Here is a 24,347-nt window from a genome sequence, read left to right on the forward strand (position 1 = left end):
CGCTTATAAACCTGGACGGCCCTTATCTGGGGTCCAGTTCTTTACAACCCTTCCACTCTCTTTCCTCGAGAACTCTCTTGACAAGTCGCCCAACAGTCGTGGTCCCTGTCAGGAATAGCCTTACCAGAATCATAACCTCAATCAATCTATTACTTCCGCTCAACAGGAGGAGTTATGCCCTCCATCGAAATGACGGAGGACGTCCGTCCTTCTTCCTCGCCCAAGACCCACGAAGAAACGAAAATCGAGAAAGATAGCAGCGAATACTTTGAGAAAGTTGAAGAGGGTCCCTCTTCCTATGCCGAGATTGCCGCCGCGTCCCTGTCACAATCACACAAAGACTATCTTATCCAGCGCCATGGAACTCTAGATCTGGATCCGATCCCCAGTCCGTCGGCCGCGGATCCATACAACTGGCCCCTATGGAAGGTAAGCACTGCTTGCATCTTCCCCGACGGTATAGCATACTAAGCATGCTGCTTCTCATAGAAACTGTCCAACCTGATCCTCGTTGCCTTCCATGCCTGCATGGCTACTTTCACAGCGTCCATCATCCCCGCCTACTCCAGTATTGCAGAAGACTTCGGAGTATCAATGCAAAGAGCGAGTTACCTTACCTCATTACAGATTGCTATTCTGGGAGGTGCACCTTTATTCTGGAAGCCCTTATCCAACCGCTACGGACGCCGACCAATCTTCCTTCTATCACTCATTTGCAGTCTGGTATGCAATATCGGCTGTGCGAAAAGTCCTGATTACGCATCTTTGGCTGCATGCAGAGCCCTTACGGCCTTCTTTATCTCTCCTGCAGCGGCGATCGGGAGTGCCGTCGTTACCGAGACATTCTTCAAGAAGGAACGCGGCCGATACCTTGGTGTCTGGACCTTGATGGTGACGCTCGGTGTTCCAGTTGGTAAGTGTTTCTCTCCGCGACCGATTGAAATTTCATTTCTAACAGTGCCTTCCAGGACCATTGATTTACGGATTTATTACATACAGAGTCGGTTGGCGGTGGATGTTCTGGGTTCTGGCTATTGTCAACGGTGTCCAATTCGTCTTGTATCTCTTCTTCGGCCCTGAAACCCGATACCTCGGCGGCAGTGCAGAGGGTATCTCCGACTTCAAAGCGCAGTACCTTTCTTTCCGGCGGATCGACCCGACTCCCCTGACGTTCCGCGAGTTCCTCCATCCTCTGTCTATGGCCAAACGACCCAGTGTGATGATTCCCGCATGCGCGTACGCCATGGTTTTCTTGTTCGGCAGTGTCATGATCACGGTGGAAGTTCCCCAGCTCGTGCAAGTCAAGTTCGGACTCAACGCCGAACAACTCGGCCTCCAATTCATCGGCGTTATTATCGGTACCGTTCTGGGTGAACAGATTGGTGGCACCATGTCTGATATCTGGATGAGCCGCCGGGCACGCAAGACTCAACACCGGCCTGAGCCCGAGTATCGTCTCTGGCTCGGCTATCCCGGTGTCATTTTGACAATTGTCGGCGTGATTGTCTTCTTGGTGACTATTCAACAAGCCAAGGCAGACCACTGGGTTGTTTCCCCTCTGGTCGGCACCGCCATTGCTGCCTTTGGCAATCAGCTGGTGACAACTGTCATGGTCACCTACGCCGTCGACTGCTACCCCGAGGATTCGGGCAGCGTTGGTGTCTTCATCACCTTTGTCCGTCAGATGTGGGGCTTCATCGGTCCATTCTGGTAAGCTTACTGTCGATGCTCTTCCACCAATGAATTATGTGCTAACATCAAGCAGGTTCCCCGACATGTTTGACAATGTTGGGATCGCCGCCAGCTCAGGAGTCGGAAGTGCCCTGATGTTCCTGGTCAGTTTCTTGCCTATAATTGCGGTGCAGATCTATGGCAAGAAGTGGCGTCAGGCTGCTTAGGAAGATAGTTCATGATATTTACGGTTTCTATGGTTCAATTACATTTCAGCTTATCTTTACTCGAGTATCCAAGGTGGGAAGCATCTTGACAACGTAAAGTACCCAATAGGGATACCCACATCAATCACCTGCTACCAGATCCATGTACTCTGCATAGTCTACCCCAGCTTTGTAGTGCCGCCAGCCCCATGGGCCTCCACGTGGCAGTACGAAACCAACCCAGGCAGCTAAACATTAACCCACACATGACTACTTGGTAGACAGCCTCCAGCACCCGCTAATTGCCCTTTTTGATTGCCTTCCATGAGTCCGAGCCAATACAGTAGACTGTGGGGTTTGCGCGGGTTCTCCACAGAAGCGAGCCAAGAGACTCTTTCCCTGCATCCATCCCACATCTCCCCAAGATTAGAAATCATGTACTACACGTTTGTACAGTACTTGGAGCCTAAGCATCAAGCACAGCTAGACAAGCACTATCCTCCACAATCGCATTCAGCGATATAAACATCTATCTCCCTAAATATCTACGTCCGAATGTGATTAAATTGGGTTTACAACCTTGGGAAAGTCGGTGTAACGACCGAAAATCCTCGGCCGAACCTCAGGAAATGCGTACTCCGGCGCCCCCTGCCCAGCTTTCGCCCTGTGAGGCATGGCAAAGCTTACACGATCCTCGGATCCGGTAGCCCCTGTCTCTGGAGCAATGCTCCGCAACATGGTGATGTTGTCGTGCGACTTTTCCCTGTGACTTGGACTTATTCTCATCAACTCCTGAATTTGTTATTCATGGATTGGCCACAGCGTCTCCAGCTAAAGCACGATCATTTCAGTATCTCCTCCGAAGCCCAAGGAAAACCGAACAGGAGCAAGCTCTGCTCCATCTCCATCCCCCTCTCCGGCCGAGATAGCCCTCAGTGTACAGCGCAGCGCTGTGGAGCCAAACGCCCAGGACGCCACCACAATCCCACACCTCCCGCTCTGCCTCGTGTCACTCACAGGTAGGTAGGGAGTCCTTCCCCCCCTGTATTTCCACCCGTCCACATCTCACCCTCTCTCTCCACAGTGCCACTCATCCCCACGGCCCTCTCCACAGCGCTCACATCAGCCCTCCCCAATCGTCCTGGACGGTAGACTCCTCCACAGCTGCTTCTACTCAGTAGCGCCAGCTTCCCTCGGACGAATGGGTGTGAGTTGTGGGGCGGAATCCGTCCGAGTGCACTGGGTAGCAGCATCGTTCGGATCCCCGCGGATGTATACATGGTGACTTCGTCGATCCACTCGATTCGGTGGGGAGTTATTAATTCTTGCTTTGTGGAACGGTGGGTTCTGGGTCTGGTTGAGGTGCTTGTGGGAGGATACGATGTACGACACAGGCCGGGGTTCATGGTCCCCGTCTCTGGGCTTCGATCCTATAAGACCTGGGTGCATCCCCACATGTACAGTACTTTGCTTTGGTGCTCGTGGTCCCCACGGGCAGGCTGGGCAGTTGCTGCCGTTTTGTGACTTACGAAAGCGGTTGGGGGTGCGATTGTGGTTGTCGAGGCGAGAAATGCCTGGCCTGGGGCAGGAGGGTCCAGGGTTGATTCTGACGGAACAGCTGGACGGAGAGCTACAAAGCAGAGATAGAATTCTCTCGGCTTCTACAGGCCTGATCCCTCTAAACCAAATACACGATTGCAACCGCTAAATTATTATGTATCTCATACCTCGTCAAGGCCGTATGCTAGACCGGAGAAAACGCGATTGACCCGGATGGTGTAATTGAGGTCGTTGGGAGGAATTAACAGGCCTCTATAGAGGAACATTTCAGGTCGACGGGCCGCTGGCTTCGCCGTGCGCAAGTTGAGCGCTTTTACCTCCCCATCAACGGTCACCTTGCAGCTGGGCTTCGATCCTATCTTCCGGCGTGCTCTGTAGATAGCCCCGGCCTCCAGAATCTTGCTTGCTCCGTTTTGGTGGCACTCTGCACATATATATCCATTACCTTGTGTTTCAGAGCTGAGACCAGCACACTCGCTGTGGTACCACGTATAACAGGTCGAGCAGGAGACACCGTCTCCGTTGGGGTTGTGTCGTTCTCCACAGCATGGTATCGAGAAATCAAAACTCCGCACAAGGACTCTGTCCAATTGAGGAAGAGATGAATAATACCATCTATCCACTGCGGTAGATGCTCGGGCAAACGAGATTACGTCCTTGGGCGCCAAGGCCTTGAGTATTCTATCAAGAATCTCAGTGGGTAAGTTGATCCCCCATTTTTCCCTGTGGGTTATTTTCCAAAGGTTCGAAGATAGAACAGAAGTTAGAGCTCGAAATCCAGGTGAGGGTTGTATGGCCGAAGAGTTGATGACAAGGGGTATGGTCGGCGAGTACTGTACACCTGTACCACTTATTTCGAGGAAAGTAACGTAACCTAAAGAGATTAGAATAACATGGATAACAGGCTTTTTACACTGTTCCTTATCCAGATATCTCTGAGTATCTTGGACAGTGTTCTCAAGCGTGTCTGACGCACTGTATACAGTGACTAGAAACCCAAGAAGCCAGAAAATGTTTTCAGACGGAGCCGACCATTTTGGGATAGAGTAGGATCCGATTGGGATCTCTTCTATAATATCTTCTGGGATCCCTTCGGTGTCTGTGTCGGATAGTATTTCGAGATCTCATGCAGCGATACGCAGAAGGCCAATGGCAAGGGTCTTTCGAAAACGCGAGTCATGTGACCAGGACGGTAGGTCATCAAAATAGAACCGCCACAGAAAAACGAAGTCTGTAAACAAACGAAGTTGGAGCTCAGTCAAAGACGTGGGCTTTGCGATGTTTATCTTGAGCGTTAGTGATGTTGTTAGTCCCGTTTCAGTATACTGTGTGCGATGCTGCTTAGTGATATCTTCGTTATCAACAAGAATATCATCTAGCGTGCTGAGTGAGGGATCTTCAATTGCAGCAAGCTTTGCCTGTCGGATTAACCGGTAAAGTGCACCGCTGATGGCCGTCCATTGAGTTACCATTATGACTCCTAGGTCCTTATCGATGTTGTATACATAATCTAGGTTGATGTGGTGTGGTGAGGGAAAAGGTATTGATTCCCAGTCCTCTATGGCAGTCTCCGAGACTACCTTTCTAACGGTTCGCAGAGTAGCAGGTACGTCTGGAGAAGTTATACGCGCCGTTGATCTGTGAAAGACGCGGTACCACTTCCCTATACAGGATGTCAATTTCGTACACAGCCATTGTCCCATCCCTAGGCTTACCATCGACACGCACATTCCATAAGCCCCGAGTACCCATGTTTGCAATGACTACTCGTGGGCCATGGAACATTGAACGAATTTGGTTTCTTGATCGAGGATGATGGGAGCTAACTTGAGCATGCAACGGGAGGAGTGACGGAAGGGATGCGCTGGAGCCGGGGAGTCAACCATCCGCTCCGTTGTCGTCGATTGGTAGGTGGCTGGCTTACTGAAGGTCATGTGATACATTCCAGCGCTATTAATCGGACTTGCGCCAGTGACTTAGCCGCGGTCATATCTTGTCATTTAGAATGATAGGATCTACCTAAACTGATTACTGGGGATCTCTACTACTCCTGATATATGGTTCAGGTGAATTGCTAGGCTCCCAGTCAAGGTGGCTTCTAGAGCTGAAGTATACATGGAAGGCAAGTAGGTGGTCAAGTGACCTGTATATAATCTGCTTGCCATGGTGGTAGTGTGGATATCTGGGACGAATGAACGAAGAGATGATTATATTCCGTAGAAATCAATCAACGAGTATTGGTATCCACACATTGTGAATCTCACAGGCCATATATAATCAATGATGTTTCCTATCAAATCCGATGCTTTGATGTTCTTAGAGATGGATGCACCTTGAGACGTGCCGTGCTTTTGTCGCAGATGATCCAAGGATTCGGGTACCTCTGCGGACGCTCGTTGGTGGAGAAACTTCGGGAAAGAGTCCCTCATTCCCCAATCCCAGCAGTGGCCTCGCCGGAACCTTCAGTGCCTGTCACGATTAAGAGATCAATATATAGGACACTCATCTTCTCACTTTCAGGAACGCAGCTGTCTATACCTGTACAACAGCAAAAATAGGCAAGTATAACTACCGGTCAAGGGTCGGTCAGGTTGGTCAAATTGCTTAGTAGCTGCATCGGTTATCTTTATCGATCGACAAGTTAGATTGGCCGTAAGCGCTACTAACCCCTCCCCCACTAAGCAGCTCGAAATAAAAGCTTCGTCTCGTTGGAGTGTGTTCCAACTATCTTCAAACCCCTTTGTTCATCTGCAGGTACTTCTGTACTACAACAACATGGCGAACGGAGTCCCAACAAATGGGCAGGAACAGCCCTACAAGCCGTACGATCAGATCCTTCTGTTCGGCGATTCTATCACCGAGTTTGGTAGCAACCAGGATATGGGCTTCGGGTTTCACGCCGCATTGCAGCATGGTGAGTGAAGCCTCTGGACACCCTCGACTTTAGACTATACTAACTCGTCTGTAGCATACAGTCGCCGCTTCGACGTGGTGAATCGTGGCTTAGCGTGAGAACCCATCTGTCGCACTACATCCAGTAACCAAACTGACCCTTCACTGCTCGGACTGTAGCGGTTATGCCACCTGCCACGCCATCAAAGTGGTATCGCAATGCATCCCTCCCCCGGAGAGGGCCAATGTGCGACTCATGGTAAGCCACGATCGAAGCCTCCTTCACGAGACAAAACACCTGGATAACACTGGTTATAGACCCTCTGGTTCGGCGCCAATGATTCCTGTCTCCCCGCTTTCAATCAGTACGTCCCCTTGGAGCAGTACAAGGAAAACCTCAAACGTATCATTCAACACCCCGCCACGGTCGCGCAGAACCCGCGCATCCTCATCATTACCCCGCCTCCAATCAACGAATACCAGCTGGAGTTCTTCGACAAGGGCAAGGGGAACCCGCATCCGACGCGCACGAACCAGAACGCCAAAGTCTACGCTGAGGGCGCCCGCGACCTCGCAGCTTCCCTGGGGATCCCGGTCGTGGACGTCTGGACCGCATTCATGACGGCGGTGGGATGGAAAGAGGGTCAGCCCTTGGTGGGGTCGAGGGAGTTGCCGAACGACGAGAAGTTCGCGCGCTTGTTCACCGATGGACTACATTTGACCGGGGAAGGGTACCGCATCGTGTACGATGCATTGATGAAGGCGATTGAGGCAAACTGGCCGGATATGCTGCCGCAGAATATTCCGATGATTTTCCCTCCCTGGCCTCAGGCTCCGCGGTGAAAGATTGGTGTCGGTTGTGGGGTGCGGGATTGTATATACATAGATCAGAACGTAGGTTAACCAAGAGGTCTCCATCTGCTCTGGGTTGCCGTTGCTAAGAACGTAGAGGTCATAAGACTTGATCACTGTGGTTCAATACATGTATCTGTTAGATGAAAGAACGATGTCAATGATGCACCACGCTACTCTGTGGCAACAAGAATAAATTGAAGGTCAAAGAAATGGCGATGATGAAAGCGGTCTAGATTCAGCCGAGGGCGGTTGCCGCCGGCGGGTCAAGGTTCCAAGTTGGTTTCCAGGCTGTCGAATTGGGATCCCCTCATGATTTCCAATCCAACGGCACTTCACAACCTCCTCACTCTTCCCAGCCTTCCTTCGCTTTTTATCTCACTATACTCCGGCTTACCAAACTCTCTCACTTACTTGCCATAAATCTCGCATTGATCCTTTTTCTCAGCTGTTTCCTATCGGCCCGCTCACGCCTTCGTTTCCTTGATCCGTCGGAAAGAAAGAACCCACTGCCCATCCTCGCCTCTTATCAGACCCCCTCAGGCCAGGAATATCTCGCGTTCTCTTCTGCTGCTCTAGGAATTGCCGATAGAGATTCGTGTTCATAAACACTCCTTGCTCGATCTTCAGACCCTCAACCGGTGAAGTGGTCGTCCTCTACGCTGCATCGCTCAACCTCTGCTCCGACGTCTCATCCGTTCCATCCGCATATCCTCCCGCCTTTTCCTCTCTACTCTTATCGTCCATCGTCCGGCACGCTTTATCAGCCACTTCCTTCGTATATCGGCCATCAAGTGTTTGTATATGCCTCGAGATCACTTCACGAATATTCGCATTTAGCAGACCGGGTGGACGGCCGTAGGGCCGTCTCACATTGTACGAGGGAGGAGGAGTTTCGGAGGAACAGCGGACCGTCGGAATCAGCAAGCGGGCCTGACCAGATCACTGAGGACTGGGCGATAACGGCACTTCATACGAAGACTGTGTTGTATGTGTGATAGTTCTGGTGAAATCGTGCCGTCAACATTCTGTTAGAGGTTCTTGGGTCTGCCGCCCATCACTCCGCTTTGCACAGTTTGCACACTTGGACATGGATGCACAGTTCCCTTTTGCCTCACGCGACGACATCTGGCGCGTCTTCGAAGAGATTAAGGAGCTTCACGCCGCCCAGTTCGAACAGGCAGAGCGGATAGCACGACTCGAGCGGCGCAGAGACGAGGATGCAAGGCTGAGAAGCGTGTGGGGTCCTTTATCGCCATTTCCCACCTCTGTTGGGGGCACAATCCCGGCGGGTATGTGTATTCTTTGTGCCTCATCTCCGGAGTTTGGCTAAGATGTCATCTGTCTACAGAGTCGGTCTTCCATACTCCCTCCGACGCGTTCAGGGGTTTCGATCAGGGAAATCATCACACGGTGGTCAATACCATGGGTCTGGAAACCGAGGAGGAGCCTAGGCGTGGGACCTCACGGGCCAACAGCGTTCGGTTCGACGAGAGTGCCATCCACGGTTACTATGGACAAGCCAGTCGATCAACTAGCGAGCTGCCGTTGAGGACGGGAAGTGGCCTAGGCAGCCACCCTATGACTGAGCGGTCGCTATCGCATCGGTCAGACGGACGACAAAGCTCCTCGGGGCACTCGCACCATTCCGCTCGAACGAATAGTCTAGGCTTAGAGACAACCAGCAGAATGATGGCTTCTTCCGCTGTAGGATCGCCACTCATTCCCTCGCCCGGCTTTTTCCTTCTTGGGCCAGTGCCGTGCATCATCCGGTGCTGGTTGACAACCAACTTTTCCAACGAGTCCCTATTGTATGCGGCCATCTGCACTGGCTCCTATACCTCTTCACTGGGGTATCCGATGGTCCGGAGATTCGGCTGGGAAGATCAGCTGGTCCAGGACGGCGAGGTGCAGTACATCAAGCTCCCTATGTACCTTCCCGAAGCTAGCGTGCACCAATCCTCCTCGCGGTCCAGTAGTCCTGCCCCCCAGGTTCCTACTTTGACTGTTCGGTTCCTGGTTCGTGAGATCGACCCCAGGGACTCGTCCGTGCAGATTGTCCTTGGCAGTGATGTGCTCCGCTCCCACAACGCCGACGTGCTGTTCTCTCAAGATAAAATCATTATGGTCGATGACGAGCGTAATAAGATATCCATCCCTCTTGTCCGGCCTGAGGACGACGCTGTCTTCAAGTCACTATGCACGGCTTCGGATGTTTCACGCGCGGGCTGGAAGGAGCGACAGCCCGTCCCAGTCGATGCCCCGGCGGACATGCATGGCCATGCGCCTGTGGGTGTCATCGGACGCCCTATCAGTACATCTCGACGAGCGGCATCTACCAGCGACTCAACGCAAGATTTCACGGAAGACTCCGAGGATAGTCGAAAGGCGCATTTCTCGGAGACACCGGAAACCTTGGCAGATCCGGTGCCAGTTCAAGGACAGGAGAAGCCTGCCGGGATCGTGTCGAGTGGGCCGGCTCGTGCGGAAGCGTCCGGAGTTTGGGGCTCGTGGAAACGCGATGCCAAAAGCGATCCGAATGCCTCCGCGGCGACGGGCAAGCCTCCTCGGGGCCGTACTATGAAAGTACTACGGCCTAGCAAGGCGCCATCTCGAACGGTGACGATGACCACCGGCCCGGGCAGCAGCTCGCCGGCCGATGTTGTGCAGCCGACCTCGACCCGCACCTCGCCCGACGGTGGCGTGCGCACTGCTAAACCGTGGGCATCTAACCCGGTTGGCGGGGCGTCGGCGTTTGGATGGCTTAATACGGCGTCTCAACCGTCCGCTGCGCCTCGCAGCATGACGACCGGCACTGGCTCTAAATGAAATAGATTAGGGCGCAGGGTCCACGGCGTAAATTTCCCCTCCGATCACTTTTGTGTCTGTCTGCAGTAGTAATGACCATAAACGAAGCAATGTAAAGGCCTTGACCCTCGCATACTCTCATCCTCATATACCTAGTGCAGTACTTAGTAGTATAATCTGTCTACGAAGTACCTCAAACCCAGTCTCTGCTTCCATCCAACAAGTACTCCCCTTCCCCCCTTCACCCCCTTAATCCCCTTTAATAAGAAACATTAAATCCTCGCCAAAGCCTCCAACGCCCCCCTCGTCTCCTCCTTCATCTCCTTCACCACCCCACTCACCCCCTTGAAGGCCGCATGCCCCGCATCCCCCAGCATCTCAAACACCACCCCCTCGCTCGTCGTCACCGTCGCCCCCGCATCCCGCAACCGCTGCAGTGCCACCCCGCGCTCCTCCGCGTGCGCGCTGCTCACCCCGTCCACGATCACGTACACCCGGTGCCCGCGGCTCAGCAGGTCCAGCGTCGTCTGCGTCACGCAGATGTGCGTCTCGATCCCCACCAGGATCGCGTCCAGGGGCGTCTCGCCCTGCTGCGGGTTGGGCAGCAGGCTGGCCAGCTCCGGCGTGATCATCGAGAAGAGCGTTTTGTCGATGTTGGCAACGACTCTGGTTTGGGAGGAGGTGGAGGAGGAGGGTGGGGGCTGCAGGTACGGGCTCAGTTCGGAGACGGTGTCGCCGAGGCGGGCGCGGTTTTGGGTCGTCACGTAGATTGGCACGTTTAGCGGTTGCGTCGCGCGCAGGAGTTTGGTGGTTGTTGTTATTCTTGGGATTGTTAGTTGGTGGTTCCGGGGGGACTAGGGATGGGATTGGGGATGGGGACGTACACTTTGGGGAATTCGTGGATTACATTGCGGAATTTTTCTTGGATGTCGCAGATGCTTTGTTTGTTGTTAGTTGAAGTGGTTTAGGGGGGTGGTGCAAGGCTTTGAGGGGTGGGTTGGTGAGACGGACAAGAGGGCGGGGTTGCCTGGTGATTTCAGGGTAGTGGGTTAGTCTGATGTTTTCGACGGTAGTGGAAATGGGAGGGGCGAGGATAGGACATACGGATGCGCGTGGCTCGAGTGAGAGTGGCCATATTTGCAGAGTATAAGCTTCTTACACGTTGCTGAGAATGTGGTCAGTGGTAGGGAGGGACGTATTGGGGAGAATTTATAGGAAAGATCAGCAGGAGATTGCAGTGCAGTTGCAGTTGGAGTGCAGAGCGGGGAAACGGACGGGTCCGGTGCGGGGAAGGGCCGAGGTATTGGTTGCCTTGTTTATCGGGCAGACATATCAAACTGCCGGAACATACTGTACTATAACTACACACATCATAACAACCGTGTACCACTCTATCTACAGAGCAATCTCTCGCACCTTCGCCCGCTCACTAAACCAACTGTCGTCCCCCTTCGACGCGGCCTGCCGGATGGCATACAGCTCATCCAGGAAAGCAGGAACAAAGCTTCCCGGCCCCCGCACATCCTCCCTCGCCGCCGCGTTCTCGGCAGCGATCTCGTACATCAGAAGACCCGCCAGCACGGCAAGAAGCTTGTCTTTCGGATTGGCGGCCAGAAAGCATCCAGCAACCGTACCAACAGCACAGCCGGTCTGTTCCTTCATTAGCATTTGCAGATCAAAAAAAGGGGTCGGTGCACTTACTCCCGTGACCTGGCCGAGAAGTTCGTGGCCGTTTTCCACGGCAATGACGCGCTCGCCGTCACTCAGGTAATCAACCGCACCGGTCAGGAGAACGAGGTTCCCTAGATAATTTGTGAGAATGTATATTGATGGAAGCGTGTAGTCAAACTTACGCTCTCGCTTAGCAAGCTCAAGAGCCAACCGAGCCTTTCCTTGGTCGTCAAGGCTGCTGGGGCCGCTGTCGACACCCCTCTGTGTCACGCCACTGCTCCCGAATACCTGTCGAATTTCACCCTCGTTGCCCTTGATGAGGTCGAAGTATCCCCCCGCCATGAGCTGCTTGACTGCGCCCCGACGGATGCCGGTCGCAGCCGCGCCGACTGGATCGTATACCACCGGGTTTCCGCGCTCGTTGTATGCTTGCAGAGCCTTGAGGTAATTGGGGATGCTCTCGCTGGTGAGAGTGCCCATGTTGATCACCAGGGCACCGCCGAATTGACGGAGGTCGACGGCTTCGTCGCCGTATGGAGACATGATTGGGGAAGCGCCCCTACACGTTATCAGCCCTGCTGTCAAGTATGTGAGCACCGCGAGGGGGTATCGTACATGGAAAGAGCGACGTTGGCAACAAAGTTGGCCACGACATAGTTGATCATATTGTGTACCAGCGGATGAGCCTTTACCATATCTTGAATCGCCTGGGGAACCTGCTTGAGGAGTGCGGTGGTGTCCCGCGCCGAAGCCGACGGCTCACTGTGTACGAATGCAGGGGGGCTGGCAACGAGCTTGACGAACTCGGCCGCGGCAGCCTTGGGATCATCAGCAGCCATGATACCACTGACGATGGCAACGCCATCCAACCCCTTGTTCGGCGCACGGGACTGGTACAAGACGCGTTGCACATTCGACTGCTTGATTCCACCGATGGAGACGGTTCCCACCGTCCGGCCCGTCTCGGAGATGGCTTCCAGAATGGCTTGGGTACCGGCTGTACCAAGGATTAATTTTGTGTTCGTTTTCCTGACCTGGTCAATCGATGTCTTGTCCTGGTGAGTCAACAGATGGCACCTACGTTTGCGTGGCGAACATGGTGCCAATGCCGAGATAGTCGGCGCCCGCCGCAATCGCCTTCTGGGCCTCCTCAACAGACCCCGCGCTGATACCGATGATGGCATTCTCTGGGAGAAGCTTTTTCGCTACCTCAATCGCTGCAAGCAGTTAGCGCGGTAGATTGCGAGACGGGGTTGGGAGATGCATACCCATGTCATCTTGGCCAAGGTGGACACCCTCCGCTCCCACGGCCAGAGCAACATCAACACGGTCGTTGATCAGCAATGGCACTCCATAGGCCTTGGTGATCTGGTGTAGCTTCCTGGCTGTCTCGATTTGAGCTCCCGTGTCGGCCTTCTTCTCGCGGTACTGCACAATAGTCACGCCTGAGATAAGTGGTCAGTGGAGATGTCTCTGGCAGACAGAGAAAGCACGTACCTCCTTTGAGGGCCTCTTCGACGACAGTACAGAGATCCCGACCCTTGAGAATGGCAGGGGTCGAGTCGGTGACCAAGTATACAGATAGATCGAGAGCCATATTTACAGACTATCAGAACGTCCTGGGGCTAGAAGATGCGGTTAATTTAGTTTTTCGTGACATTGCGACGAGGGGCACACGTGGGGTGCGGGAGCGAGCCACCAACAATGCAAGTTAATGCATCGTCAAATTAGTCGCACCCGTGCGGGGAAGGGAAATCAAGAGTAAAACATACCCACTGAGAGACTTACACAATTCAAGATCCTTGGTGAAAGGACTCGGACGGTTGGAAGAGGCTTTTCGCAATGTCGGGCAGTGTGTGGGGACGCCCGAAAGTTAGTCATTCTATACGCACGACCGACGACATCCTTGTGGTCGATGGCGATTTGCTGCTGCAAGCTGTTGCACCAATTGTTTTGATATGCATTTTGATGATTTTATTGGTGTTTGAGACAAAAGACACAAAGAATGCGACGCCTTGATATGTTGGAAATATCCAGAGAATGGCCTACTGCATAGCACACTGCTACGAATGCCTCGACTATATATTCCACCGAGTCCGAGCGAGTGCCATGCAACATTGAGCCGACCTAGTCTCTGAGGTTCCTTGCTTGTCCAAGGCATCCCGAAGACATCCTACCGTGATGCACCTCATATTTCACAGTGCCTGACTTGTGTGTGTGACAAGACAGGTGGCGGTGAGTCCTCAAGCATCAGAACTACTTCATTAGGAAGATTGGCCGGGATATCTTGTCTAGGATAAGCAGGCCAGTCTGGTTGTGTAACTACGGGGTGATGGTAGCCTAGCAGGCAGGACATAATGTCGTAAGTGCTTAACATCTCCACGTAGCATCGAATTGAGACAAATGCATGGCATCCATAGCATGCTTGAGCAGGGTTCATGGGAGCAGGCAGCGACACGATGATCTCGGGGATAAGGTCGGACACAACCACGAGCTATAGCCTTCCAGATATTTTTGCAAGCAAGATTTACCTCGGAGCAGAAGTAGAAGAATTACAAGAGAGCAAACAATAGTTTAGCGACTGGATTGAGTGAATGGGAGCACGTGTAACCGGAAGGCCGGCATCCTCACTCAATTCGGGGGGGGGGGGGGTCGGGAGGGAGGCAGCTGACTCAGCGTCTCCATTTTTCATCTCAAATTTTCACTTGGTGGCCATATTGTTCAGGCCGCCGGGAGTCGAAGTGCCTGCCTTTTCCATTCCTTCCCAATCAGTGCTTGGCACCAAACCGGGTCGGACTTTTTTTGTTTGGGGACCTTTTCTACCTTTTCTACCCTCGCTCGCATCTCCTTCTCTTCCCCTTCTCTTTCTCTCTTCTCTTTCTCACCCACTCTCTATCACATCACTTCTCGGTTTTTGTCAACCACTCCCCCCCTTTTTTATTCCAACTCCATCGGCGTTATACGCTGCTGTCCCATTAAATCACCCTTCAGGCGACCTTTCTGCCTGCTGGTTTGCACCTCAAGTTTTGTTCACGCACAAGCCACTCTGGTTAGTCTCACTGCCACCATCCTTTCTGTCATTCCTCCACCAGGATTGCGAATCTGACCGTGTCGATTTTCCCTCCCCCCACAGAAGAACCACCCGTTGGTTTCTCTCTTTCCTGCCAGAGAAAGCCACTGAAAATAGAGTCGGTCGAGAACTTGTCTATGTATTCGTCCTGCGTCAGAGATTTCGATCACCACCTGCCGCTCAAGCTGCAATCGTTTCGCTTCACGTCGAAACCTTGTAGTAGACATTCGAAGTCCTGTGGCTGAAAGCTTTTGGGCTGCCCTCCATCGTTCTCGTTCTAAACGATCGCAAAACAAAAAACCGCCACCATTCCTTCTCAACTAGGAATCTACGCATGTCTTGTTCTTACAAGATATCCCTGGTCCAGAATCCTCCCCGCTTAATATAACCACAACAATCAGTCTTCCTGAAGATTTTTATCAACCTCAACCGTCATCATGGCTACTGTCAACATTCGTCGGGATGTCTCCGATCCCTTCTACCGCTACAAGATGGAGCGCCTGCAGTCGAAGATCGAGGGCAAGGGCAACGGTATTAAGACCGTCGTTGTCAACTTGAACTCGGTCGCTCAGTCTCTGGCTCGGCCTCCCGCTTATGTCATCAAGTACTTCGGCTTCGAGCTCGGTGCTCAGGCCAACGCTAAGCCGACCGATGACCGCTGGATCATCAACGGTGCTCATGATGCCCCCAAGCTTCAGGACTATCTCGATGGCTTCATCTCCAAGTTCGTGCTCTGCAAGAAGTGCAAGAATCCGGAAACGGATGTCAACATCAAGGACGAGAAGATCTTCTTGGATTGCAAGGCCTGTGGTCAACGTTCCGAGGTCGACTCTCGTCTCAAGCTGAGCACCTTCATCCTGCGTGATGTCGCCTCGGGCAAGGGAGGAAAGAAGGACAAGGCTTCGAAGAAGGATCGCCGCGATCGTAAGAAGGAGAAGAACAAGGCAGCCAACGGTGACAGCAATGGCAGCCCCGGAGACAGCAACTCCGACAACGGCGATGAGGAGAGCCCCGATGCCGCCCTGGAAGCAGGAAGCGACGACGAGCTCACCCGCCGCATCAAGGCTCAGGCCCAGAAAATTGAGGCCGAGGATGAAATTGATGACGATGACTGGGCGGTCGACGTCTCCGAGGAGGCCGTCAAGGCTCGTGCCAAGGAGCTCCCCGATGATCTCAAGCGCACCCTCGTTCTGGAGGATGCCGACGAGGACGGTGCCGATGGCCCGTCCGCCTACGATGAGCTTGGTAGCTGGATCATCGACGCTGCTGCTCAGAAGGGTGGCGTCACTGGTGTCAGCGATGTCGACATCTACATGAAGGCCAAGGAGTATGGCATCGAGAGCAAGCACAAGACTCTGGCCGTTCTCGCCCAAACCATCTTCGACGACAAGATCGTTAAGCAAATCCCCGCCCGTGCCGGTCTTCTCAAGAAGATGATCACTTCCGAGCGTCACGAGAAGGCTTTCCTGGGTGGAACCGAGCGCTTCGTCGGCAAGGACCGCCCCGAGCTGATCGGGCAGATTCCTGCCATTCTGCTCAAGTACTACGAGCACGACCTCATCTCTGAGGACACCCTCAAGGCTTGGGGTTCCAAGGCTAGCAAGAAGTACGTCGACATCTCGACCAGCAAGAAGGTCCGCAAGGCCGCTGAGCCCTTCCTCGAGTGGCTTGAAAACGCCGAGAGCGAGGAGGAGAGCGAGGAAGACGATGAGTAGACTGTCGCCAGCTTGCTGGTTTCTAGTTCTAGATGATCGCTTTCGGGAATTCTTCCACCTGTTGTCTCTTCGCTTATTGTTTTTCTCACCGACTCCACTCATTTGATGCGTATACTCGGTTTTGACCCGCTGTTGCTTGAGTTTGTTGTCTGAGAGGTTTACACAAGACGAGAACATATTAGTTAGCTACCAATAAACTTCTCTGCTCTATACATTGATCTCCACCCTAAGAATAGTAGATCCAGCTTAGGCAATATACTGTACCACTTTGTGTTGATCAACTTCCCGACTATTGTTCATGTTCAAAAAGTCAACTCTGCGAACCTCAACCCCGTCCCCGGGACGGTCCACACCTTCAAAGGCTCCTCCACCACCTCACAAATCAAAGGACTACTCCTCGTCTTTTGTTGGATGTTCGACCCAACTCCGCGAGCCCGGTGCTCCTGAAAGAGAAACCAGGTCAAGTCCGCATTCCACGTCTCCAGCGCCTCCAGCGCCTCTTCAATCGACCCTAGATCAGCAGATCGTTCATCAGTTTGATCCGCACGACCACCGTCAGCACTCAATTTCTTCCTCGCCGACCACAGCTCATACACCTCCGTCCCACCACCCGCAAACAAAACCACCCATTCCACCACAAACCGGGCGATCGTATCCCCGACCCTCAGCGGAAGCCGCACGTGCGTGAGCAGGGTAATGAAGAGCGGGAGCAAACCGCGCCAGATGGCGTGGTGGGGCGTGAAGGCGCGGGCGCTGGTCGCGTGGAGGGAGAGGGATTGCGTGAGATTGAGGTGGAGGTTTGGAGTGGATGTGGCTGTGGCTGTGGCTGTGGCTGTACGCGGGTGATTCTCTGAGGGAGTGATGTCGAGAAGCTTTTTGTCGGGCTGGTGGGGTGGATGCTGCCGTGACCGCCGCTCGAGGGCCTTCTCGGCGTCGTGCCGGACTTTCGTCCACGTTTGGCGGTACAAGCGCTCCCAGCGGGGGAATTCGGATTCCACGCGCGAGGCCAGGAAGTCCCCGGCTGCGTGGCAGAGAGTGCGGATGGCGTGGCAGGCGGTTGTGGTGACGTAGGTTTCTTCCTCGAGGGATTCTGGGTTATTTGGGGCTGCGGTGGTGGTGGTGAGGGTTAGGGGTGTGGGTGCGGATTGGGGGTTGGTGCTGGTGCTGATGCTGCTAAATGGGGAGGACGGGAAGCTGATTCTGGCGGCGAGGGTGGGCCAGAGGTCGTTGATTAGCGGCAGAAAACTATTTTCGTTGGGGGAGAGGGTTGGAAAGACGTCGGTGAGGATGGTGAGGAGGGAGCGTCGGAGGTACGGGGACGGGGAGGTGAGGTAGGACGGGATCGAGCGGACGATGTGCAGGAGCAGGGTGTGCGGTTTGCTCAGCGGCTTTTCGCCGTCCTCTGGTTCCTTGGGGGCTGGGAGGGGCTCGTCGGATTCGTCTTTCTCGAGAAGCTCGGCGAGGGTGTTGTCGAATTCGGTGGGGGGTGGTTGTTGTTCGTCTTGGGGTGAGCTCTTCCACGGCTTGCGAGGGTGCGAGATGGGCTCGTCCGGGAGCTCGTGTGTGAGTTTGGCGCGTTTGGCTCGTCGTTGGGCAAAGTCTTGCGCGAGGGTGGAGATCTGCAGGCTTTCGTATCTCTTCTTGCGGTGGTCGGGCTGGGTGGTGCTGCCTTTGCCGTCACCGATTGCCAGCACGGCGGGCGTTTTGGTTCCTTCGTCGACAATGGCCGCTAGTGTTCGGAACATCAGCTCGACGAGCTTGGGGTAGCCGTGGTACATGTCTAGGATACCGAAGATGGAATCCACCAGATCGTCCAGGTAGGGGATCAGCCGGGCACCGCAGAGCTTCACCATCATCAGCAGCACCTGCGGCGGATAGGGAGATACATCGAAGGTATTCAGCTTCAACGCCACTGAGTTCACAAGGTAATCAACGTTCTCTATCACCATAGTGCTGGCGTCTTGGTAGTTGCATGCGTTCGTGAGCAGGTTCAAGCACGTCATCGCATGTTTCTGAAGCCTTGGGTTGCTCGAAGCCAGTAATTGGAGGACTGGGTACAACGCATCCATCAATTCCGGCCGGAAGGCTTCGCCGAGTTGTTGGGCCTGCAGAGCGACGGCCTCTAGCGCAAGAGCCTGTACCCGCCAGTCGCGGGAGTCATTGGCCAGTGGCTCGTTCAAGACTGGCAGTGCGATGTAGTACAGTTCCTCGATCATTCCAGTCCTGGTTGCGGGTTGGCCTGAGGGTTCAAGTTCGTCGAGCGATATAAAGTCATCGAAGGCTGATGTAGCCTGCAGGTTACTCGTGAGAAAGTTCAATGAAAGCCACAGTGGTGAAATGAGGGCGTCGCCGTGCTCTTGGTAAAGTCGGTTGATGATGAGACGTGTGATTCTGTTGCCGGATTCTGAGGAACTCAGTCTGACAATCATGGTTCGAAGATCGCGCAGTGTGTCGCGCTGACTTTTATGTTCCATAAGCACGGGTTCGAAACTGACGGCGCTGCGTCCATGTTGCAAGACTTCCATGTTCTGAGATTGTATGGCAGAGGTGCTGAGAGGCTGCAGTGCATTCACTGTGTGGCTCACGGCTGCAGCAACGCTGTCACATATACCTGACGCCAGGTTGCTTTCCAGGATATCGGAACTCGACTGTACGTATGACAACACCTGAAAGGCGGTCGATATCTGTCTAACTGCCCATTGTTTCGCTGTTTCGTCATTGCCTTGCATAGTCCGTGGGAACGAAGTGATCCAGGTGTGCAGAGAATCCTTGAGGTTATCTACCACGACTGGGTAAGTTGTAGCGTGGTGGGTAAGAGCTGTGAATGCTTCATTCGGTATATTCTTATCGTCCTCGTCGGACAATACGATCAAGGTCTCGACAATGATCGGTAGCGACTCTTGCAGCGTGACTTGACACTCTTCTACCACCATCAAGCATAGTTCACGAAGGGCCGTTTGTACCTCGGGCCGTTCGTGCCGTCTGACCTGTATAATATTGGCAAGCGCGAGCTTGATCTGCGTGGCTGTAGCTTTCAACCAGGAGGCATCAAGCACAAGCGGATCGTCCGGCTTCTGTGATTTATCTTGTTTTTCGTTCACCTTCGAAGCTCGATCGTTGAGAACTGTTCTTAGCATGTAGGTGAGGATTTGAAGGCAAAGACTCAGAAGCTTGTAAGAGCGCCGCGTCTGCGTCGTGGGTCTTATCACTTTTGTTAGTGTTGAGACTGTCCGGGGCATGATACTAGCCAGGACTACCCTATCAGTGATGCGATGATAAAGAGCTATGAGCGATTCGGCCGCCGAAATGCACAGTTGATCGGATTGGTCGTCGCTAATTCCTTCTAGCAGGACATAGACCGTTTGATCGACCACAGTGGCGGTACCAACTTCGTGGTAGATGGTGGCGGTGGCCTCGGAACCTTCAAGGACATTAAAGATAGCTGAAAGGCAGTTGAAGCCGGTAATCGACAATTCTGCTGGCCGAGCCTGTGCGAGCTGGCTACCGTTGGCTTTGCTCGGCGTACCTCCCACGATCAAGGTCAGAAGTATCATGAGCTGTTTGCCCATTTGAGGAGATAGGCGTCTCCGCCATCCTTTCTCGATCAGGATTTGCAGACATTTGACAGCAAGCTCCAGAGAGTTGACTGGTGTTCTTTGCGTCTCGTTGAAGACGTGACAAAGAGGGAAGAATGCATACTCCGCGAGCTTTTCGTCCAGGGCATCTTTATTGCCGAGTTCGTTCAGGACAGCGTACACGGATTTCAAAGCCTTGAAGACCTCACTAGGAGATGCTTGACTCCCACGAAAGCGCAAGCCGACAGCACTCAGTTCCACACATTGTGGTTTGAGCTTTGTTATGCATTAGTCTGGTTCGACATGATACTGAACTGGAGTCATACCTTGGTGAAAGCTTCCTGCCGGGAGATCTCCATCGAATTAGACTGATTTAGGTGTAACGAAAGCAATCATGAAATCTGAGATACTTCAGCCATTGAATGATTCAGTCAGATCATCAAGTAGCCTCCAAGTTAGCTACAACGAAACATCAGGTTGTGCATTGCAGCGATCAAAAGGAAGCAGTATCGATAATCCATCCTCTCCGCCCTCGCGATCACTTTCTGCCCGACTCCCGGGGCGGTAAAGGTGGAGAGGTTTGCATTGTTTGATCAGCAAATGCGTCACTCTGGCTCAACTCAGGTCTTGTATTGAGCTGTAGCCAGACTCGACTCAAGAGTGGGCATTCTCATCAAGCACTGGTGCTAAGGTAAATGATAAGTTACCCCGGATGTGATTTTCATCGTCCCGTCAAGAACCCAAGCCAAAAACACAACTTGCCCTAGTTGTGAGTCTCATCACGTGACACTAATTAATTTCGCGTCACGTCACGTCGCGTTAACTTCAAGGCTCCCGTTGAAGCTTAAAGCAATTTGGAAGGCAGCAATGTCTACCTAGTGTGCCTGGCCCATGGAAACTGCAGACCCTCAATGCATATAAACTGACAAGCTGGCAAAATTTATTATCAGGTGAAAGGCGGTAGCAGCGAACGTCTATGCTCTCTTCATACCGTTCCGCGTGTGTTACGCCGTCTTTTCCATTCCTTCCCAGGAATCCCGCCTTTGGCACCACAGCTCCGAGGACTCTGCATTCGACCCTACACTTTGCGCGCCCCCATTCCTCGCTTGCCTGGACAAGGCCGCCCTTATCCAGTCTCTGCCTGCGATCAGATCATCGTCTCCGTCCCTCACTATTTCTCGCAATGGCGGATTCTAAGGGTCGGAAACAAGCAACTCTGGGGTACGTCAAGGATTCCCAGCTAACTCTCGGGTGCGTCTTTTATGACTGGCGCCTAGGTATTCTCGATTCTTGGTCCCGAGAGTTTCTCAACTAATACATGATGACAATCTTTAGGAGGTTCTTCGGATCAAATTCCGACGCCCCACGAGATGCGCCTAAGAAGCAGACCACGCTCGCGTTTTCGGGCAAAAAGAGCAAGACCCAAGAGGCTCCAGAGTCAGCTGCTGTCAACGGCGCCAAGGTCAAGGACGAACCCATGGACGAAGCCAAGTCTTCTAGCGCCGAGCCAGAAACAGTGAAAACAAACGACAAGGAGGATACCACCACGTCCAAGAGAGAGAACAGCAGCGAGGATGAAGACAGCGATGTTCAGCCTGCACCCAAGCGCCGTCGGAGAAACTCGCAAGCGAATGGATCGACTGCCTCTCCTAAGGTCTCTCCAAAGAAAAAATCACCGTCGCCGAAGAGTCCGAAGAAGCAAACCAAATCCAACCAACCCTCCGAATCTCTGAAAATCGAGAAAGCTTCGGGGGAAAAGACACCCGAGAAGGAGGAAGAAGTATCAGAGGAGGAGGAAGCACAATCGCTTAGTGAGGATGAGGAAGACGAAAAGCCGGAGGTGAAAAAGAAGAAAATCGAGAAGGTACAGGCCACGCTCAAAGCAAGCGGAAGTGAGCCTTATCCGGACTGGAAAGCTGGCGACCCGGTGCCATATGCGGCACTGTGTACGACCTTCTCGTTGATAGAAATGACTACCAAAAGATTGGTCATCCTCGCTCACTGCTCTCTGTTTCTTCGGCAGGTACTGCGCTTGACCCCGCAGGACCTTCTTCCCACTGTCCAGCTTATGATCAACAAACTGGCTGCGGACTATGCAGGCATTGAGCTTGGAATTGGCGAATCTCTAATCATGAAGGCGATTGGTGAGAGCACAGGACGGAGCTTGGCCGTCATCAAGGCTGATCAGCATGAGATCGGCGACCTCGGGCTAGTCGCCGCCAAGAGTCGCTCCAATCAGCCGACCATGTTCAAGCCGAAGCCCTTGACAGTCAGAGGCGTGCATGAAGGTCTTCTTACCATTGCGAAGGTGCAGGGACACGGTTCTCAAGATAAGAAGATCTCCGGCATCAAGAAGCTTCTTTCTGCGGCCGATACCGCCGCTGCAGGCAAAGGCAGCAAGGGCATCGATATTACCAAGGACAAGGGCGGACCGAGTGAAGCCAAGTATATCATCCGTTTCCTAGAAGGAAAGCTTAGACTTGGTTTAGCGGAGAAGACGGTCCTTGTTGCCCTCGCTCAAGCCGTGGTCACGCACGAGGCTGAGTTCCGAGGAGAGAAGGCACCCTCTACCGAAAAGTTGGCCCAGGGTGAGGCTATCTTGAAGACTGTGTACAGCGAGCTGCCCGCTTACGAGATTATTATTCCGTTGATGCTCGAGCATGGTCTCTCGAATCTGCACGAGCACTGCAAGCTGCAGCCGGGCATCCCCATCAAGCCCATGCTTGCCAAGCCAACCAAGTCCATTACGGAGGTTCTTGATCGATTCGAAGGAAAAGACTTTACCTGTGAGTATAAGTATGATGGCGAGAGAGCTCAGATCCACTATGTTGCACCCGATTCAGTCCACCAGTACCCCGGAGCAAAGGCGACATTGCAGAGTGGTAGCCAGGGTCTTAGCTCCATCTTCTCACGCAACTCGGAAGATCTGTCCAAGAAGTATCCCGATGTGCTTGCGAAACTCAACACATGGGTGAAGGGCGGTGTCACTAGCTTTGTCCTCGATTGTGAGACCGTGGCCTGGGATACAGTGAACAAGAAGGTTTTGCCATTCCAGCAACTTATGACTCGCAAGAGGAAGGATGTCAAAGCGGAGGATGTTAAAGTCAAAGTCTGCGTGTTCGCCTTTGACCTGCTTTTCTTGAACGGAGAGGTATGACGTCTGTCCTTTGATCGTTCAAGCCCGAGACACTGACGCGAAGCAATAGCCTACGGTGAAAAAGAGCCTGCGAGAGCGTCGCGAGCTTCTTCACGAGTCATTCGAGACTGTTGAAGGCGAGTTCCAGTTTGCGCAGTATGGTAATACCAACGTTGTGGATGAGATCCAGACTCTACTTGATGAAAGTGTAAAGGCCTCGTGTGAAGGGTTGATGGTGAAGATGCTGGACACTGAAGAGAGTGGTTATGAACCAAGCAAGCGGAGCCGCAACTGGCTCAAGGTACGTCGAATAGACCCGAGCCTGATTTGTGTCTGTTACTAACTACGCCACTAGGTGAAAAAGGATTACCTCGCCGGAGTCGGCGACTCCCTAGATCTCGTGGTTTTGGGTGCATATCACGGACGAGGCAAGCGTACGTCAGTGTACGGTGCCTTCCTTCTAGCTGCTTACAACACGAGCACGCAGACCTACGAGACGGTCTGCAACATTGGCACAGGTTTCTCGGAGGCTGACTTGGAGGAGCTTCATAAACAACTTTCTCCTATCGTCATTGACCGGCCGAAGCCGTTTTACTCCCACTCAACTGTCCCCAAAGATCAGCCGGATGTGTGGTTCGAGCCGCGCTTTGTCTGGGAGGTCAAGACTGCTGATCTAACACTGAGTCCGCGCTATAAGGCTGCGGCCGACGAGTTTGAGGGAACTACTGGCGGAGGCAAAGGGATTTCTCTTCGATTCCCACGATTCATTAAAGGCCGTGATGACAAGAAGCCCGATGAGGCGACGACGACTCGGGCAGTGGCGGAGATGTACCGCAAGCAAGAGGCGGTGCAAAAGGAAAATGCTAAGAAGGGAGTAGACGATGACTTTGAGTACTGAGCCGAGAGTTCTGGCTGTTCTGGCTGTTCTGGCTGTCCTATCTATTACGTACATACATACTGGAAGCCCAGGTGCTGTGGTTGAAGCTCCAGCCCGTTGATTAATCAACATAGATAATGAATGACTATGAGATGTCTGATGTATCGGTTACACTCGCCTCGCCTCGCCTCGCATCGCATCGTACTGGGTATCTCCTCATAAACCCACAATATTAGCAAGCAAGCAATCAGACCATGTGAATGACAGCAATGCAAGACACTTCAGGGTGCCAAGCAGCAGTCGGGAATGTGTAT

At 53.1% G+C, this 24,347-nt stretch overlaps 9 protein-coding genes across 9 annotated transcripts; 5 read left to right on the top strand and 4 right to left on the bottom strand.

The window, feature by feature from the left end:
* Positions 1-174: 174 nt before the first annotated feature.
* Positions 175-1,898, top strand: BO72DRAFT_368282 (putative MFS transporter; the record flags this gene model as incomplete). Its single annotated transcript, XM_040940879.1, has 4 exons — positions 175-429; positions 490-913; positions 969-1,710; positions 1,766-1,898. The coding sequence occupies 4 exons, from the start codon at positions 175-177 to the stop codon at positions 1,896-1,898; spliced, it is 1,554 nt and encodes a 517-aa protein (XP_040805807.1).
* A 1,700-nt stretch (positions 1,899-3,598) lies between these two features.
* Positions 3,599-5,189, bottom strand: BO72DRAFT_465179 (PHD finger domain-containing protein; the record flags this gene model as incomplete). Its single annotated transcript, XM_040946687.1, has 4 exons — positions 3,599-4,536; positions 4,576-5,017; positions 5,048-5,100; positions 5,153-5,189. 4 exons carry the CDS (start codon positions 5,187-5,189, stop codon positions 3,599-3,601), a joined length of 1,470 nt encoding a protein of 489 aa, XP_040805808.1.
* A 749-nt stretch (positions 5,190-5,938) lies between these two features.
* Positions 5,939-7,245, top strand: BO72DRAFT_524208 (SGNH/GDSL hydrolase family protein). Its single transcript, XM_040949849.1, has 4 exons — positions 5,939-6,351; positions 6,406-6,445; positions 6,510-6,588; positions 6,648-7,245. The coding sequence occupies exons 1-4, from the start codon at positions 6,213-6,215 to the stop codon at positions 7,170-7,172; spliced, it is 783 nt and encodes a 260-aa protein (XP_040805809.1). The 5' UTR covers positions 5,939-6,212; the 3' UTR covers positions 7,173-7,245.
* A 1,026-nt stretch (positions 7,246-8,271) lies between these two features.
* BO72DRAFT_465181 (uncharacterized protein) lies at positions 8,272-10,010 on the top strand (the record flags this gene model as incomplete). Its single annotated transcript, XM_040946688.1, has 2 exons — positions 8,272-8,473; positions 8,533-10,010. The coding sequence occupies 2 exons, from the start codon at positions 8,272-8,274 to the stop codon at positions 10,008-10,010; spliced, it is 1,680 nt and encodes a 559-aa protein (XP_040805810.1).
* Positions 10,011-10,261: 251 nt separating this feature from the next.
* On the bottom strand, positions 10,262-11,196 carry BO72DRAFT_420579 (putative isochorismatase family hydrolase; the record flags this gene model as incomplete). The annotated part of the gene is made up of 4 exons (XM_040942720.1): positions 11,094-11,196; positions 11,001-11,016; positions 10,874-10,927; positions 10,262-10,811 (listed from the first exon to the last, which is right to left on the bottom strand). The coding sequence occupies exons 1-4, from the start codon at positions 11,122-11,124 to the stop codon at positions 10,262-10,264; spliced, it is 651 nt and encodes a 216-aa protein (XP_040805811.1). The 5' UTR covers positions 11,125-11,196.
* A 133-nt stretch (positions 11,197-11,329) lies between these two features.
* On the bottom strand, positions 11,330-13,727 carry BO72DRAFT_524211 (bifunctional hydroxyethylthiazole kinase/thiamine-phosphate diphosphorylase). Its single transcript, XM_040949850.1, has 8 exons — positions 13,433-13,727; positions 13,158-13,285; positions 12,929-13,105; positions 12,742-12,877; positions 12,276-12,689; positions 11,843-12,219; positions 11,691-11,791; positions 11,330-11,639 (listed from the first exon to the last, which is right to left on the bottom strand). The coding sequence occupies exons 2-8, from the start codon at positions 13,255-13,257 to the stop codon at positions 11,385-11,387; spliced, it is 1,560 nt and encodes a 519-aa protein (XP_040805812.1). The 5' UTR covers positions 13,258-13,285; positions 13,433-13,727; the 3' UTR covers positions 11,330-11,384.
* Positions 13,728-14,890: 1,163 nt separating this feature from the next.
* BO72DRAFT_444295 (translation initiation factor eIF5) lies at positions 14,891-16,657 on the top strand. Its single transcript, XM_040943775.1, has one exon. The coding sequence runs from the start codon at positions 15,168-15,170 to the stop codon at positions 16,443-16,445; it is 1,278 nt and encodes a 425-aa protein (XP_040805813.1). The 5' UTR covers positions 14,891-15,167; the 3' UTR covers positions 16,446-16,657.
* A 9-nt stretch (positions 16,658-16,666) lies between these two features.
* Positions 16,667-20,596, bottom strand: BO72DRAFT_420587 (uncharacterized protein). Its single transcript, XM_040942721.1, has 2 exons — positions 20,347-20,596; positions 16,667-20,296 (listed from the first exon to the last, which is right to left on the bottom strand). Exons 1-2 carry the CDS (start codon positions 20,377-20,379, stop codon positions 16,748-16,750), a joined length of 3,582 nt encoding a protein of 1,193 aa, XP_040805814.1. The 5' UTR covers positions 20,380-20,596; the 3' UTR covers positions 16,667-16,747.
* Positions 20,597-20,689: 93 nt separating this feature from the next.
* On the top strand, positions 20,690-24,190 carry BO72DRAFT_474487 (DNA ligase (ATP) CDC9). Its single transcript, XM_040947269.1, has 4 exons — positions 20,690-21,241; positions 21,356-23,171; positions 23,227-23,457; positions 23,512-24,190. Exons 1-4 carry the CDS (start codon positions 20,997-20,999, stop codon positions 24,052-24,054), a joined length of 2,835 nt encoding a protein of 944 aa, XP_040805815.1. The 5' UTR covers positions 20,690-20,996; the 3' UTR covers positions 24,055-24,190.
* Positions 24,191-24,347: the final 157 nt, after the last annotated feature.

This window comes from Aspergillus fijiensis (assembly GCF_003184825.1).
Source record: "Aspergillus fijiensis CBS 313.89 unplaced genomic scaffold BO72scaffold_4, whole genome shotgun sequence".
Classification (NCBI taxonomy): Eukaryota; Fungi; Ascomycota; class Eurotiomycetes; order Eurotiales; family Aspergillaceae; genus Aspergillus; species Aspergillus fijiensis.